Consider the following 17,395-nt stretch of genomic DNA (forward strand, 5'->3'; position numbering starts at 1 on the left):
CAAAATAGCTGCCATACAATTGTATTAATCGATGAAAAATGCCTTAACTGAGACATTGCCTTAATTTACTTGGTATACGATTGGTTTAAGCAGTTGGATTGATTAGAGGAGTTGCAATGGAGGCGCCTGGTGTTTCTATTTTCAGTGGAGTATGAAACGTGATGACGAATTGCTAAGTAAAATATATTTTAAGACAAAAAGATTCATTTCGTAGTTGTCTTATAAAACAGATAGGTGAGATAAATCGAATTGTGTTCGTAATTTTAATGATAACTCGATGTGGTTTTAATGGAGGCGCCTGGTGTTTTACACTGTAAGCATTAAAAAGGATTTTCAATTGAAACATAAAATACATTATAAAGCGAATATTTTTATAAGCTTCTTAACATTGCATTGAATTGCACTTAACACTTTATAATTTTACACCCGGCTTTCCACGCGATTGTCAACAGTTAGAACACTCATTTGAAACTGAATTGATAGGTTTTTTTCCCTCGAAAGGCAAAAAAAAAAACCATGACATAATCAAACAAAGAAAGAAAGTAAACAAAAGCAGAAAATTTTAAGCTCCCGAACAAAGAATGAACCCTTTTCTACTTTCCAAAGGACATAAATAGGAAGATGGGGGAAAAAAATCCCTTTTGAGAGTGTTTTTACCCGCGTTGCTGCAAACGCACTGTCGTTTTTCTTGTTTTTCCACGCACCCCACGCGCTATGTGATTATTCGCGTCTGTTTGATGAGCACTAATTAAAGTACGGTACAAATATAATGACCCAATTATAATGCTGCTAATTACAAAAATGAAGCAACGGGTTAAATTGTGCTGCGACGAGAATCGGTGGTCAGTAATTTGATCCGTCCGGCATTTGCATGTAATTAATAGTAATATTCCCTTCATTCACTCGGGCAACATTAGGCTGGCAAACGGATGCTTGTTTTTTTTGTTGCTGTTTTGTTTGGTAAGGTACGTGTTTGAACTCCTTTATTCGGTTACTAAAGAAGATTTAATTGCATTTGAACATGAGTAATGATACAAAGTAGTTAAACCGAAGTCAGTTATTATGACATAAAATGGGTTTAACTTGTAATAGGCCAGCAAATTGAAGCCTTAAACAATGTTTAAACATGTCTATGGATGTTTTTTTATAAAAGGTTAAAGTTAACCTTCTTAAACCTAGCAAAAAACACACAAACGAATGGTGACAATGTGTGATTCTTCTCCACGTCATCAAATCATCAGATTGATGCGTTTCTATCTTTTTTCAAGTGCTGTAAGAGCAATAACACCACTTGAGAAAGGAGCGGGAACTGGGTGGAATACGAATAAGATAGAAAGAATGTTATTCAACTCTACGCCATGAAGAGAAAAATCGTCATCTATTAGAACGGGGAGTTGAATGTTGAAATGTGAAGCTTTCTTGTTGCCAAGCGGACGAACCACCATGGAGGAGGCAAGTAGCAAGGAGTAAGGAAATATCCATGAATCGATCGACTCCAATCCGTTGCCGTCTGTCAGTGTTTGACTGTGGGAGCACAAAGACGAGCGTAGATGATGAAAAATTGTTTCACCATTACAAGCGCACCATGTCAATCAACAAAAATCCACAATTTTCTATGGGTAAGTCAATGCAGGCGAACAGAAGAAACCTTTGACAGTATCCAGCTCTGAGGATTTCTTTTTTACAATAGGAGTATGTAAAAATATTGACAAGTTTTAACTGGATAAAATATTCCGTGCAAGTCCTTTTTAAGCTAGTAAATATACACAGCAAAAGAAAAGCATATTCATCTTGAAAGAAAAGAGCTCGACATAACGAGGCAAACGATTGTAAACCATCGTCCATTGTTACGACTTGACGAGCGCCTAGCCTTGGGAGCAAAAGTGAGGAGCACGATTATGCATGTTTAAGAAAAACAGAGACAGTGAAACAGTAGACCACAGCACGAGCAAGAGAAATAAAAACTGATGATCTAGCAACGACGGATAAAATGACCTCTCCTGAAAGCTAACACAAGTTGAGAAAAATTTGACCATCGAAACAGAAACGGATATTGTGGAAAAAAGAAAACATTTTTCACCGTGCCCAGTGCAGCTCTTGAATGGCAACCGTGTCGAGATAAAACGAGCGTAGAAAAGAAATGACACAAAAATAGTAAAAAGTACAGAGAGAGCGAATGCAACTGCAAAAGTTTTTCAGTTTCAGCGCGAACGTCATGGGTCAGCGGCGATGGAAAAAGGATCAAATTTGCTGCAATAATGCCGAGAGGCGCAAAAAAAAAAACAGCAGAAATAAAATATCCAAAACACACCAACAAACTAGGAGACAAATGTGACAATTACGATGTGTTGATGGTACTTTAGGTCAACGGCGACCAAATACAGAGTAGCAATCACGTGACCTGATTTTCAAAATGATCCGAATTGTTGGAACATGAATAATATAGAACGACGGAATAACGATGTTGTGGAGAAGACTCTTCAAACGATGGATTGCAGCTTGTTATGTCTAGCAGAGCGTTATTGTTGTTTGAATAAATATCTACACATCTTCCTTCGCTTATGCAAGTTACTAATTTTCTTATACTTTCCCATAATATTGATTATTTCACGGAATCTGGCAATACACTTTACACACTGTGCCATATGGATCAAATCGACAAAGACACCCATTAGTAACTGCTTTTAACTGCGGTGTCCATCACTGTGGCAAGAAGAAAAAAAATAACAACTTCAACCGTTTCGTCCTTGGCAACTGGACGCAACCGATGACGCAAATTCGTTGCAGTTCGCTCTCTCCAGTCCGCACTGGGCGGATAGATATCCGCAACGGTCTTAAGTGCATCCACTTAGTGCACTTTTCTGCACACCCATCGTAAGGAGGGAGCGCGAGCGAGAAAGAGAGAGTGTTTGTGCGTTCCAGGGAGAACGATCCAGGGACAAGCTGAATGATGCAGTGTCATCCGATGCTTTCCGGCTTGTTGTACCGTGCTGCCGACGGGACGATGTAAACGATTGGCAACCAACGCAATCTGCAACCGATCAGGAAGCTGCCGCTTCGGTAGTATCTGTCGCAATGGTTCGCAAGACTTTCGGGAGTATGCAATATGCAGGGAGGCTTTTATCATCTTATGAAAGATTTTTTTTTACTTCCATCCACCATCGAATCCATCGTCGCTGGAATTGATTTTGAGTGTGGTAAGAGCACGGTATCATGCAATAGATGCAAACATTGTTCAATCGCACAAACGTTACCAGGAAGCATTCCACAGTTGAGGTGCATCGTTTAGATATTTAATGCACTGCAATCGTTTCCATGCAGAACAGCTAACATTATTCCATTTTGAAAATCTTTTTGATTGTCAAAGCCAATTTTACAAACACGACACAATATTGTCAATATTACAAACACGTCATAACACCAATTTAAGGGCAAAGCGATACAAGAGTTTTAGGCATCTTCATGAGTGTAACATATTTATCATCAAAAAATAATACTGTAATTTGCGATGGACCGACAAGGAAGTACAAATAATGAAACCAAAAACTTATCTTTACAAGATGTAACAGTATGAAAGAGGAACATTCAACTAATATGAATTTATTCGCAATGCCATTTTTCAATTTTACAGGAAAAACAGGATGAACACAGTGGATTGAAAACACTGAAGTTTTAGAATTGCGACTGAGGAAGACTAACCTCACGCCTGAAAAGACCCCAGAAAGTTGTTAAAGGGTTCTACAAAGTGCAACCGATTCCAGTTTTTATCTGCAAATGTTCCACTGCATATTGAATAAAGTTCAGGAATAGTTCGAACATGGCTACGTTACCTCTTCGTGAAATCTCTTTACACTCTTCAAACGCTTTTTTTTAATCCTGTACTTTAAGACATCTTACGTATTATCATGTTTAGTCTTCCATTGGAATAATTGACAGAAAAATGCACGTAACTGAAGGTTTTCAAATGTCAAATATTCTATTGTAGCGTTAATATACTAAACAGATAACTTCTCAATTATTTACTAAAATCCAAACATAGTTTTACGCTTATATGCATTACAACTAAGACACCATTATTGATAGATTAGTACCCGTCAACTAAACACTAATACAAATCAGCTGGAACCACCTGATCACCATTTTCACAAGAATACAAGAATTGAATATTTATCAACTTTGCGCTTGTTATTCTTCTTCTTCTTGGCTTAACCGCCTCTGATAAGGTCATGCCGGTCAGCGAAATGGCTTACTAGAATTGCCGATACCACATAGTTGGTTAGTCAGTCCTCACTACGGATGGACGGTCCGGATGGGATTTGAACTCCGGTCCTGCCGTTTAATGACCGGTACCGCTGTCGCCTGCACCACCGGGCCGGTCCTGTTACACCTGTTACAACACGAATATTTAAAGATGTTCAGTGCTCTTAAATTCTATATGAATTGATCATTAGGTCATAAGCAAGCAATTTTTGCGACAAATTTCTCCCAATGTCTCTTGTCGTAGAGATACTAAATTTACGTCGTAAGTTATGCGAGGCTGGGCGGCCTGGCGGTATGCTACAACGGCGCCGGTCTTCGCACTACAGGATCGGGGCTCAAATCCCATCCGGGCCGTTCCCGTAGTGAGGATTGACTAACCAACTAAGTGGTGTCAGAAAGTTTAGTTAAACCATTCGATGGCCGATTCTGGTAGGTTCTGCAGCCAAGAGAAGAATAATGAAGAAGCAGAGATGTTCCACGTGATCCATTTGCCCAATGCTTGCCACTTACTGTCTATTGCATACCTTCAATGACTGTGTGTCAATTTGATTTAAAAAAAATTGAACAAAATCTTTTCTCTTGCCATATTAGTATTCACCCATCTATTCAACGCTCCAAGGATGCTTTTTTCATTTCCTGCATGATGTTGGCAAAAGCGAATATTCAATTACTCATCCATAAGTATCACCCACGGTTACTTCCTATCCCATCATCCACGGTAGAGCACAGCCAGCATGCTATTCTGCCGAAGGAATTTACTATTCCGAAAGCTTGTCGTAAATAAATCACGCCCGCTGGCACTTCCCTTTGGGTTACTCGTCGAGAGGAAGCTTAAAGAGGTGCATGCAAATCATCAAGACAAGCAAGCGTGCCAAAAACCTTTGCCGAGAAACGCGTACGCTTAGCAATCGCTTGCGGATCCGATACATTGCGACGTGCCGGTGTTTCCTCTTTGCCCACTTTGCTTTTCCTTCCCGAGCATTCTTCACTAGCATCGATGGTGCAAGTTTCACTCCGTGTTGAAGTGTTTCTTTTGGCGCTCGCTGAAGCTTGTCGGCTATTTTTTTGTTTGTGTTGTCGTCCACGTACTAGTACAACTCAGTTGCACCGGGATTCTTGCAACAATCAGCTCAAGCTTTAATGTTTTATCCACCCAGCGCCATTGCGGGCCAACACCTCGCACTGTGTGGTGTTGTGTACTGTTCGTTTGCTGCTTCGACGTCGACGTTGTAATGAGAGCTTTCTTGGCCGCAAAAGTTTTGAACCTTCCGATTGTTGGATGTGGAACACAGAAGAAGAAAACTCCAACCACCAACAGCCGGAAACAGGAACTGAGCAGTTTTGCATTGCTGCAGCTCTTAATGATGCAACCGGATGCAGTAGGAGCCTTCAGCAAACGGAGAAGAGAAGAGTCAACTGCATCAGTTTTTGCTGATGCGTTTTCGTGAAGTACTTCCCGTTTTATGTAAAGCTTTCTTCGAGCACCCTTGGCAAGATTATTTTTCAGCAGTTTATACTACAAATGAATGTGCATCCCACCGGGAACAAGGCAGACTGCTTTAGTTCGTTAGGCATACCCATCAAGAATTTATTGGAAAATCAGACATTTGATAATAATATGGTGAAGAGGGTGTTTTATTTTTATTTAAAGGAATTCAAATTCACCACATCGAGAGGTACGGAGCTATTTATTTGCAATTTGCATGTGTTTTCTTCGAATTCGATCAGATTACTTTCGGCATGCGAATGAACCCAACCGAAAGGAAGTTATTGCGCTATCCGGTTGCCGCAAGCAGAGATTTGACTCGGTTCGAACCAGCACTAAATCTCGGTTGCATGAGTAGAATCGAATCGTTTAAACTTGTTTCTCGAGTGGTTCCTGCTAATCGTACAGATGGAATTCTCGAAACCTTTCAATTTCCATACTATTTCCACCTCTTAAATCGTGAGTGGTTTGCTTTCGAGGACCGTGTTTATGTGCCAGTGCCACGGATGCATACGAAAAGCAGCATAAAAGCATGGGGCGAACGAGCATACTGCAGACCAATCGTTAAAAGGACGGAAAGAGTAGAAACGATGCGGAGATATGCACTTCAGCGACGAAGAAATTGTTTGCGATTAGCATGCGGAAGGTTAATTTTAGTGTAAATAGTTCGAGTTTGTTTGTCGGTTCAAGAAGCGCATTTTCCATGTTTGTTTTGCGTACTTTTTTATGATTTTTTTTTATTAACAAAGCATGAAATTGACATTTATTTTACCTAGCAGAAAGCTAGCAGCAATGCAATCAACTAAAGCCGTTAACTTACGTCAAGTGAATGTAATTTTGCTTAAAATTTTACTACAATGACTAGCAGAAAAAAATCTTCGAACGTTTACGGCAAACCGTTGAAGCCCAAGTTTGTAACTTATTCCCACATAAATTCATCCCTTTCATACCGCTAGCAAACTCGGTCATGATTTATTCTCCGCACACAGCAAGGCACGTACACTTGCTCTTGCACCCTCAACGCTACATTGTTCCAAAAAGGTAAAAGTTTACTGCACCCATCTGTGGAGGGTGGTGTGTGTGCATTGGAGGCGGATGCACTTTTTCGAACTATTTCCGCAGTTTGGAACGCAACGGCTGCGAAGCTAGTGCTAGAAACCTACAAACCATTCTCTCAAGAAAGAAAAAAAAAGCGTGCCAAATGCTCTTTCAATTTTGATGCTAAACTTTTTGGTCCCCCTTATTATTGCAATCGGTGCCAAACCGTACAATTCTTTTCTTGTGCAGTTGTTGTAACACCCCTGGCTCTGTATTTCGCTCCCAAGTAGCAGGTACCTTATTTCGGGATTGGTAATGGTCCCTGCAACTGATCCCCGCGCTTGACTGATACCGCAAAGCTCAAAGCTTCAAGCCAAAACCACCACCGTGCGAGACCGAAGCGGTTTCCCGAAAAAACGGCAAGTAATTTACTTGATAAATGTTGTAATTTCATCGGTGTGAAAGGAATTTTAACATTTACCCACCAAACACGAGCACGAGTGCACGAGTAACCCGAAATGCTCACAGTGCAGAGAAGCAGTATGGCCTGGCGACTGGCAGGTAGTTAGTTTTTCCCGCCGTAATTTTGAAAATAAATCGAATCCATTGTGCGGCTCTCGGGCTTCAAAGGGATTGGAAGCACTCACGAAGCCTTACTTCACAGCCTTACAGGGTATGCGGCGATCCCTGTTTTTGTGCCCGAGGCGACATACATTTTCGAAAAAGGGGTTCGCTTTCTACTTCCCAAATTGCAAATGACGGTCATTTTTATCGCAATGGGAAAAAAAGGCGAGTTTTGATCCGAGGTACATTTTTTTTTGCGACGACGAGAATGTACAGCGCTGCTTGCCGAGAAGGCGATTGATGAACAGTTTTACATTTTAATCGCATTGTAAGCCCAGCTATGCTTTACTTTCTGTTTTCGCTGGACAAAGCTTGTTTGACCTATCGCATTAAAAAACGAGATCTACCATGCAAAAGCAGCAGTAAACAATGACACAATGTTTCGACTGTGAAAAATTGTAGTCAATTATTGGCTAGTAGTAAAAAGCCCTAGATTCAAAAAAGAAAAGAACGTTTTTTTCTAGGCACAAGTCTGAAAAGCGAAAATTAATCTAGAATTAACTCAAAACTCTGTCAATTACCTAAACTTTAATCATTGAACCCACGGATCATAAGATGCTTAAACTATTTTAAGCTGAACTTTCGTCCTGATATTGTTAGTGTTAATTTAAGGAGCTTTGTTCAGAACTGTGCTCCTTAAGTATGCCAGAATTATATGAAAAAGGACATTGAAAAGCTTGTTGATAGAAACGTGTGTAACGTCCGTAAGCGCTCTGCTGCATGGACACACTTTGGTCGGGTTTCGTCGGAATCGGAAAACGATCATACGGTGAAAATAGAGACGAGAGATAAAATAGAAAAATAGAGAAAATAGGTCTCTATTTTCTCTCTCTCTGGCTCTCTCTCTGGCTCTGTGGCTCTCTGGCTCTTTTCGATACTGGCGGAATAAAGGATACGTACTTTAAAGTGTTTGTCAAACTATCTTCAAAAAAAAAAAAAACTCGTGCCTCTTTTATTTATTTCGAGAGGTTACAACACTTGTAATCTCAAAGAAACTGCAGCAATAATCTTAAAATTTGTTGCTCCAGATTACGGCTATAAACTTGAAGAAATTCTGTAGAAGCTGTAGTGAATTGCGAAGAAAGCTATTGCGAAGTAGTGAATTGCGCTAGTGAAATTCAGTGCTTTAAAATTAAAATGTACAAGGAATGCGACGCTTCCGAGACTGTGTGGGGCCTAGTCGAAATTCCATGCCATTCATGATTTTTTCTTATTTGGCTTTGGACCTCAACCATGAACTCTTTGCATGCCAATTTTGGGGCTTCTCTTTTCTTAATTTCCCCTAGATGCCATGGTTCCTAATTTGCGAAACGTCATCGGTCATCAGGGCAATTAATCCATACTGAAACGCTGGGCCACGGCAGTTGCCCCCATATTAGTCTCAGTCTTTCGGCAATCTTTGAGATTGGGTGTTAATCGAGCCAGTTAGAAAACCTCTTGGAAAATTCCAGCACACAAAAAAGGCGACAAAACAAACGCTTCTAACTAATTTTCGAGCTGCACTTGCTACTGTCTCGAACTACTTAAACACCGCTCAGCACGCGTTTGTCCCCAAGCGTTCGACTTCCTCCAATCTGGTTGAGATGGTCAGTACCTGCTACGGGACCATCGATGCAGGCCTTCAAATCGATGCGATTTATACGGACTCAAGGCAGCTTTTGACAGCCAAGCTTCAGGTTCTTGGTCTTCCGGGACAAATGCTGAACTGGATGCGGTCCCTCCTCACCGACCGTTCGTATCGTGTGAAGATGGGAGACCAAACCTCTCGACGCATCAACGCAACCTTGGTCCACTTCTCTTCGTGATATTCTTGAACATGGTCATGGTCATGGACATGGTCAATATGGACAAAAACACTTGGCGCAGCTCCGTAAACAAAATAACACTCCTAGCCAGGTTGATGTTGTGACTTGAAACGTGGCAGAACTGTCAAAAACATACATATTGGAAAAACGAAAAATAAAAACAAGGCGCGCGAAATTTGACATCCGACGTCACCTTACTTTTCGGACACAGTAGTATACCATTAACGACACTACCCTTGTCCGTAAAAGCTGCGTCAGATATCTAGGAGTACTCCTTGACGGTAAGTTAAGCTTCCATGACCAGCTAGAGCACATCGTTGCTAAGGGTAATCAACTAGTTGGCATTCTGAAGATGCTTGCACGCGAGCTTACCGACCTGATTGCCGTTAAGTTGTTGTACTGCTCCTTAGTTCGGTCTGTGGTGGAATATTCATCCGTGGTTAGGTTTCCCATTTCGGCACGCTAGTTGGCTCGCCTGGAATCCATCCTGGAGTGTCCAGGTGGACTACAATGGACATTGCACGTTACTTGGCCTGGCTCTGCCTGGCCAAGTAAGTCGCTGAAACAGGGGATTTGTAACGCGCAGAGACTTTTTGTCGCAGGCCTTCTTGACAATTGCATCGAATCTCTGGCGCTTCTCTCTGCTATCAACATTTACGCCCCGGCAAGATCGCTCCGTGCTAGATCACTTCTTGGCGTAGGGGAACATCGTACTCGTTTTGGTGCCTCTAATCCGTTCCTCGACATGTCCCGCGAATTCAACGCCGTATGTGATCGTTTTGAACCAAACCTGTCACGCTTTGCTTTCCTTCATTGTATACGTACAGTGTGGTCCATTACTTGTTTAATGTACATATGTAAATGTTAACTGTAAACGTAAAATGTTAAAAAAGTCGCTTCTGCTCTCGCAAGGAAACACTCGGGATACGAACAGGGGCTTTCATCCCAAGAGAAAATTTATAAACATAAAAATTGCAATCTAGATTTTGAAAAGCGAGCAACGACCACTGTAATTATTGAATTCCTTGAATTGGTGAAATCCGTTCTGCGCCAACTGGGCATTGCTCTTCCTTGTACAAACCGGTAAATATCAACACCAGCGAAACAACAAAACGTTACACCGAAAAAGTCGATCCGAAACATTCGCGACTGAACAGTCTTACTAGACTTAATGATATCATGTAGCTGAATGGTTAATCCTTACTACGGGTGAAGGTCCAGATGAGATTTGAACACCGGTTCTATCGTGTGATACTGGGCTGAGATAATTTTGACAATTACATTTTTGTTTATAACTCGTGATGGAGTTGGCATAGGAAAACAAACAATACGTCATTCGACAGCTAAAAGTGTACGAAACAAGCAGCAAAAACATCCCGTGATAAAAAAAATGCCAAAAAAGAGTACATTGTGGAAGCGGATCACATGCATCATGATGATCCGCGCCGGACGCGACAACCGCCGACACGGTTAACACCCAGAACAACCGGTGGCTGGCTTACTGCCCGGCGGACGTGCCACGGGTGCCGCAAACCAAGTTCCCCCAGACGGTGATGGTGTTTTCCTGCGTGTCATCGAAAGGGGGCGTGATGCCGCCCTACTTTTTCGAGCAGGGGCTGAGGCTGAACGCGGACGGGTACATTTCCATGCTGGACACCGTCGTAAATCCTTGGATCACGAGAGTGGCCAACGGCATACCGTACGTGTTCCAGCAGGATTCCGCTCCGTGCCATACAGCCTCCAAAACGATAAAGTGGTTGGCGACCAATTTCAACGACTTCACCGCGCCGAATGTGTGGCCTCCCAGCTCCCCGGATCTTAATTCAATGGATTATTTCGTGTGGGGCGCGGTGGAACGGGACACAAACAGAACCCCCAGCAACACCAAGGCGGAGCTCAGGTCCGTTTTCGCGGCCCTACCCCGCGAAACTGTCGCCAGGGCTTGTTCTCGGTTCCGGAGACGGGTGGAGGCCGTAATAGAAGCCGAGGGCGGATATTTTGAATAAAATGAATAAAATACATGATAAGCTACTATTTCTAAAACAAACAAATTCCCCGATGATTAATTTTGCCATAAAATTTGTTTTCTTTCTCCGTAGGCTTTCGTACATACTGTACCCATAGTATATACGAAATTAGCATAGGATGTTAGAAATAACTAAAGTGTGATTAGCAAATACCTTTACATATTTTAAACTAAAGATTATAGATGATTACGATGAAAGAAAATAAGCCTTAAATACACTTCCCAACTAAACCACGACCAGCCTGTACTTCAACCCAACGCTATCGCAACTTTGAAACATTAGTCACATCGAACGATGGTTTAGCGTTTCTTTTTCCCCCACACGTCATCGAACCGCCAAAAGTCAAACAGGTGCACAATCCGAACCGAACAAACTAAACACCCGTATCTATCGAACAGCGCGTACACTGCGAACTTTCGCCGATGAATAGCAAATCCTTAGGGAGCGGATTTTCAATAATTAATCACATTTTGTGCTGTGTGTGTGTGCGCTCTTGTAAAATCAGCAAATTGCTCGAATCGGTGGTAAGCGGACAGTTGCATAATGTGCCCGTTGAATGTTGTGCCCAACGCACAGCATGAATCCTCCAATCGGATGGTACGTGCGCTGACACGGGTTCAGAATTGAATCAAGTGTGAATAGCGCTGCGCGGGCAACGTACGGCACCGACAGCAGAACAGGGCAAATTCTAAATTGATTGATTTCACGTATAAGGTGCCATTTTGAGTGGATCCCTGAAACATGGGTGAGACGTCCCATTCTGAGCGGACGGGTTTGCGAATTGCATTAGTGCATCGAAGGGGCACCGGGTTTGGATCTTGTGTGACAAATATGGCTGGGCGGAACACATAAAAAGCTATCTAGTGATTTAATTTTGGCAGCTGCATGTTATATTCACTAATTGGAAGCATAGGATAAACGGGCTGCCGGGAACTGTTGGGTTTTCCATAATTCGTCATCAAGGGTCTATTTATAAACAGGGATTATTAGATTATTCGAGTTTTTTTACATGCCTTTTCACCGCACGGGCGTATGTTATAGTTGAGGCTGTGGTTGAAGCTTGCCAGAAAAAATATTTCATTAAAGCACACATGCTTCCAGCACATTACGTCATGTTATACAACTAGATTAATACACGCCTGTCCATCCTTAATTTGTGGAATTTGATCGATTCGAATCGAACTAACTGCTGAATTTTTAAAAATCGATCTAAACATTTACATCAAAACTTTTGTTAAATTCCGAAGTCAAACTATTTTTCCAGCACTTTTTGTCGTACAAACATCGCAAACCAAAACGATGTCATGTACACGTTAACAAATAAATACAAACATTATTTCGTCACGTTTTTATGTTATCACTCGGTTCACAATAGTGTTAAGTTGTTTGTTTTATTTTTTCCTTCGTTTTGCATTGTGATCTCTCTGTGTTTTCACAACTCGCAAAGCACCAACCATTCATCAGTGGCACATTCGTTTTGTTATTTGATGCGACAAGCAAAAACAATTCTCTCCCAACGCAACGCTGGGTTGCACAATCCGAACTGTTTTGCTGGTTATTTGGTACAATTTCTTCTCTTATTTCTATCACGCTTGTTATCCTCGAAGGTGATTACACCTGTTTGTGCAACATTACACCCATTTTTTTTACCACGACAAAGAAAACGGAACAGAGAGGGACGGAGAAACGGTGAGCACGAAGAAAAAAAAAAAAAGGTCCTGTCACTCGCGACAAGCTCCGATGCGATACGTACCTGTGGATTTTTTCCGCCTGGTCGCCTTGGTATAGAAAATGAACGCTGCCAGGAAAAACACCGACGAGAGTGTTTCCGCCCGTCCGACGACACCGGTCACCTGCAGAAAGAGCAAAAGGAAAAAAAAAACACAAAGTTAGCAACGGCACACGATAATGGTGGAAAATTATTTTTACTGAAATGTGAACGGAACAGGGTAGCGTCGGCCATTTGGGACCGGTGAGAATGATTCCATCCGGTGTGTCCCGGGGAGTGGCCCCCTCGGGCTTCAAACGAACGGACTGCGCAGCGGAGTTGGAACTCAGGAAAATCAATGTTAGCCGTCCCCTGGACCGGAAGGGAAACGAGCCAATTAATGCAATCGAGTCGGTTGGTCGCTGGGAATTGGGTTCGTACCGGTTGACCATGGAATCGTGAGAAATCTCGGTAAAACATTGAGCAAGGTTATGGGTGCTTCCCAAAAAGTCACAACGTCAGTTGGCGGAAGCAAATGTCTTCGTGTTGACGCAAGGGCACGCGATAATTTGTCGAAGTGATGTTGGCAAAGTTGTAGGATGTGGTTGAAGGGATTTATTTTAATTTCGATAGGACAGTAAGTTAGGTTAATTTTGAACAATTATCTGTTGATATAATAAAGAAAATAAATCAATTAAAAGATGATAAAAGACTCATTTTGCTTCTTGGAATTTCAGTGTTTATAAAAGTACAACAGAATATTTAGCTGAAAGTACATGAAACAAATACTTCAACCAATAAGGTAAAAAGAATAAAAACTCATTAAAAAGCAATCAACTCCACCTATACCATAATCTTCCAGAACACAGCAATACAATTAGAAATACAAAACCATTCAAGGTTTTCGCATGCAATTTACTGTACAATACCCGCAACGTCTCGTTTATCCGTAGAGAGTTCCCACATAGTATATTCATTCTGTGTCAATACAAAGTTCATTTTTATGCAAAAAAAAAAAGAAAACAACCCCCTGATAATAAGATTACATGACATCGTGTTATCTCGATTAAGGGCATGCGACATGCATGGCAATGGATGCACTTTACGAGCAGAAAGATCGTGAACTGAACTGGTTGCACTTCCTCCTGTGCTGGTTTTGAGAACTATGTCGGATTTCCTTCCCGGGACATCCGGAAGGATGTGGGTATATACTGTCGCCGCCAAAAACAACGTCCGTCGTAATGTTCCGTTCCCAGGCGCAGTGGGGTAGTGAATGTCGTACGGAAGATGCAATTAAGATGGAATTATCCGCTTACCATGCTAAGGAGGTGGAGGGGTTGCGGGTGGTTGTACCACACGGGAAACGCAATTTCACCGGCATCATATCGAGGCGACGTGTGAAACTGCTTCATTTCGGTGTGCAAAGATTGGTAGTACGTTTCAATAGGATATATCCTTTTTCCGCAAGGGATTGCGATCGTGTAACCAAATCCTTCATCGCTGGGTGAAATTTGAGGAAACGGTAAGAAAAGGGAGACCTTTGAGAAGCGTCGTTGTAAAGCATGGAAACATTACCGTAAGAGGTTCGCATTGTTGTTGAGTTTAATCTCGCCAAAAGAAGGGAATCTTAATTGAAAACTAAACTAAGCATAAAAGACATGTTCATGTCGAGCACATGTTGGTTTTCTAGAGAAAACCATTATGAGCATCTAACCTTATAATACTTTTACAATCTAGCTATATTTTCTATAGATCTTGTAGATAAATGGTTGATCAATCTATTAAATATTAACACACTTGAAAGATCTATCGAAAGTGTCCTCTTTTGAACAAATAGAACGAGTTTATGGTCTAGAAATTGTTTGACAAAATACGACTAACATTTACACGATGTGCACGATAAATTTGACACATCGCCATTTCGTTTATAGTTCGTGATTGAGTAATCGTATCAAAATAAATTATACGTCATTCAAAAGCCACAAGTGCTTGGAAACAGTGAAAAAAATGTCGAGTGAGCTTAATAAATGGAACCCACCGAAACGGCAGTGAATTACGTGTATCATGATCACGGATCACCGTGCCGGACACACAAACCGGGACATCAAGACGGCGGCGCAGTGTGCATTAAACACGGTGAAGGATGTTCGCAAGCAGGTTGAAACCTGCGACAGAGATTTTGAGGCTGTTGTACAACGGAAGGACCATACCAGGCGGTCGTATTGCTAACGGAACAACGAGTTCTTGCATGAATTGCAGGGGCGAGTGCAGCAGAATTCGCTATGCGTCGTACAAACGCCACAGGGGTCAGCTTTTAACATAAAAAGGCCTTAAGAAGCGTTTGGCACACGCAAAAAAGTTGCTAACTTTGTTCAGATTGCGTACTGTTCGCCTCGGCGATCGGAATCGTAAGAGGATGATCGCTCGCTGCGATCTCTCGTTGTTCCAATATAGCGCTTTGTTAGTCGTAGTAATATGTCCTATGTCCTATCTTCTATCCCTATCTTGTGGTACTAATGCGCTACCTAACGGACGCTAGCCTAACGTCGCGATTTAGAATGATGAGGCACAGTGACGACCACAAAAACGTAGCGACTTAAGGTTGATTAATTTGTTGGTATAAACACCACAAATTAAACTTGCATGGAATAATAATAATTGAATTCCAACACTTGACAACGCTAGCAGCTAATAGTATAAACAGGACGCTAGGATTAGCAGCAACGGTAAGAAACTATGGGAATAATTGACGGTTGAATAAACATTATAAAAGCGTAAGCCAACCGGTTCAGACGTATCCTTTGGTCCCTCCCAAAATATCACGATTTTTTTCCTCTTCATAACCGGTGTAATTTCTTCTTCCAGAAAAGATCTTTTCTGGATGAAAAAAAGATGGATCATAAGCTGAACGCCAAAAATTAACAGGTGGCGGATACAGACGGTCATCGACGCCGGGGGTAGTTACTTTGAGTATTTTGTTCATCCAACATGGTAAGCTAAACTTCGTAGAAAAACATTTTTTTCTTATTTGCTTCATTAAAACAAAAAAAAAAAATATTTCCACAGGAACTGTCAAATTTATCGTGCCCGCCGTGTATATTGTATCTTTATTTTCAAATTAAAATCATCAGTTAACGTCATCTTAAAATTTATATATAGTGTTGTAGTACTCTAAATTCACTGCAGGCGAACGGAGTCTGGCCTTTAACTGTCATAAATTTGAGTAACTACTGTCAAAAAGTCGTGAGGTGTAGTTTGTATTGACATTTGATAATATGTCATTTTAAGATTTTGGATCAATATCTTATCATCTTATCATTTTTATCATTGATGATTGATGAAGTCGTAGCGACCTCTGTTTTTAACGCGTCACACTTAACATTCCACCATATTCGGGTCTGTTGCACACTGTGACAAATGAAATTGCAGTTGTTTCTTTAAGCAATTTTAAATTTTTGGCAGTTGGCAGGACTTTAGCCATAGGTGACAAAAAGAAATTCGTTGGACGAAATCCAACGAAAAATCGTAAGCAGCGAAATCCGAAGGGGAATCGTGCCTACTACGGACTCCACAAACTCCTGAAAACTCTAACAATACAAGAAATGTACGATTTACCGCACCTTGATACGTCCGGTAGTCCTCTACGGGTACGAGTCTTAGACTATGCTGACGGAGGACGCCAATGCACTCGCCATTTTCGAACGGCGGGTGCTAAGGATTCTCTTCGGCGGCGTGTGCGCTAGTTGAGAGTTCAAACTGTCGCAGATCGGATGCAGCCGTAGATGGAGGACTGCAGCCTTAGATCGAGTTTCCTGGAAACTGATTGGAGACCTGACCAAGTCGACGCGACGTGCTTAATCCTGAACAGGCCAAGAAGAAGAACAACTATCAAATAGCAATCAAAAACAGAAAACCATTAAGCGTTTATGACACTCGAGAGTCACAAATAGGATTGGTAGGTCTCTGAATATGAGCATGTTGTAAAACTGCCATAGAGAGATGTATCCCAAGTGCATAAAGTAGAAGAATTATAAATCGCACAGGTCACGGCCAGTTCTGAAGAAAAAGACGAAGGAACGTTACATTACTGATTGTCAACCACCGTTTCTGTTGAATGTTTCGGTGGCATAAAAAAGTCGCAAAGGTAGATCCAGTCTGTCAATCCAAAGATTTTCCCATCTCCATTAGTGCAAGAATCTGATTGACATTTGTCCGACAAGAGCTGTGACACAATGGTTCGCGCTTATTAAGGTCCCGATTTATCAGGCGATATGAACAAGCTATAGCGCTCGTCTTAGCTACCGAAAACAACCTGATGAAGCTATCAAATTTTGACATAATGTCAACTAGCATTCATTGACCACTAACCGATAGACCTACCCCCAGATGAAACCATTATTGCATGAAGAATCGAAACATTTTCCCGCTTTTTAATGCACACGTAAAT

General features: G+C 41.6%; 2 protein-coding genes across 6 annotated transcripts in view; one reads left to right on the top strand and one right to left on the bottom strand.

Moving 5' to 3' along the window:
- LOC126556291 (clathrin light chain) overlaps positions 1-17,395 on the top strand; it is a 358,662-nt gene that overhangs the window by 128,009 nt on the left and 213,258 nt on the right. The gene's annotated exons all lie outside the window — the stretch shown is intronic.
- LOC126568795 (protein O-mannosyl-transferase Tmtc3) overlaps positions 1-17,395 on the bottom strand; it is a 168,453-nt gene that overhangs the window by 70,318 nt on the left and 80,740 nt on the right. Inside the window, exon 4 of the mRNA XM_050225428.1 lies at positions 12,994-13,093. Coding sequence (XP_050081385.1) covers positions 12,994-13,093 — 100 coding nt within the window. The remainder of the gene's footprint in view (positions 1-12,993; positions 13,094-17,395) is intronic.

Source organism: Anopheles maculipalpis, chromosome 2RL, assembly GCF_943734695.1.
Source record: "Anopheles maculipalpis chromosome 2RL, idAnoMacuDA_375_x, whole genome shotgun sequence".
Classification (NCBI taxonomy): domain Eukaryota; kingdom Metazoa; phylum Arthropoda; class Insecta; order Diptera; family Culicidae; genus Anopheles; species Anopheles maculipalpis.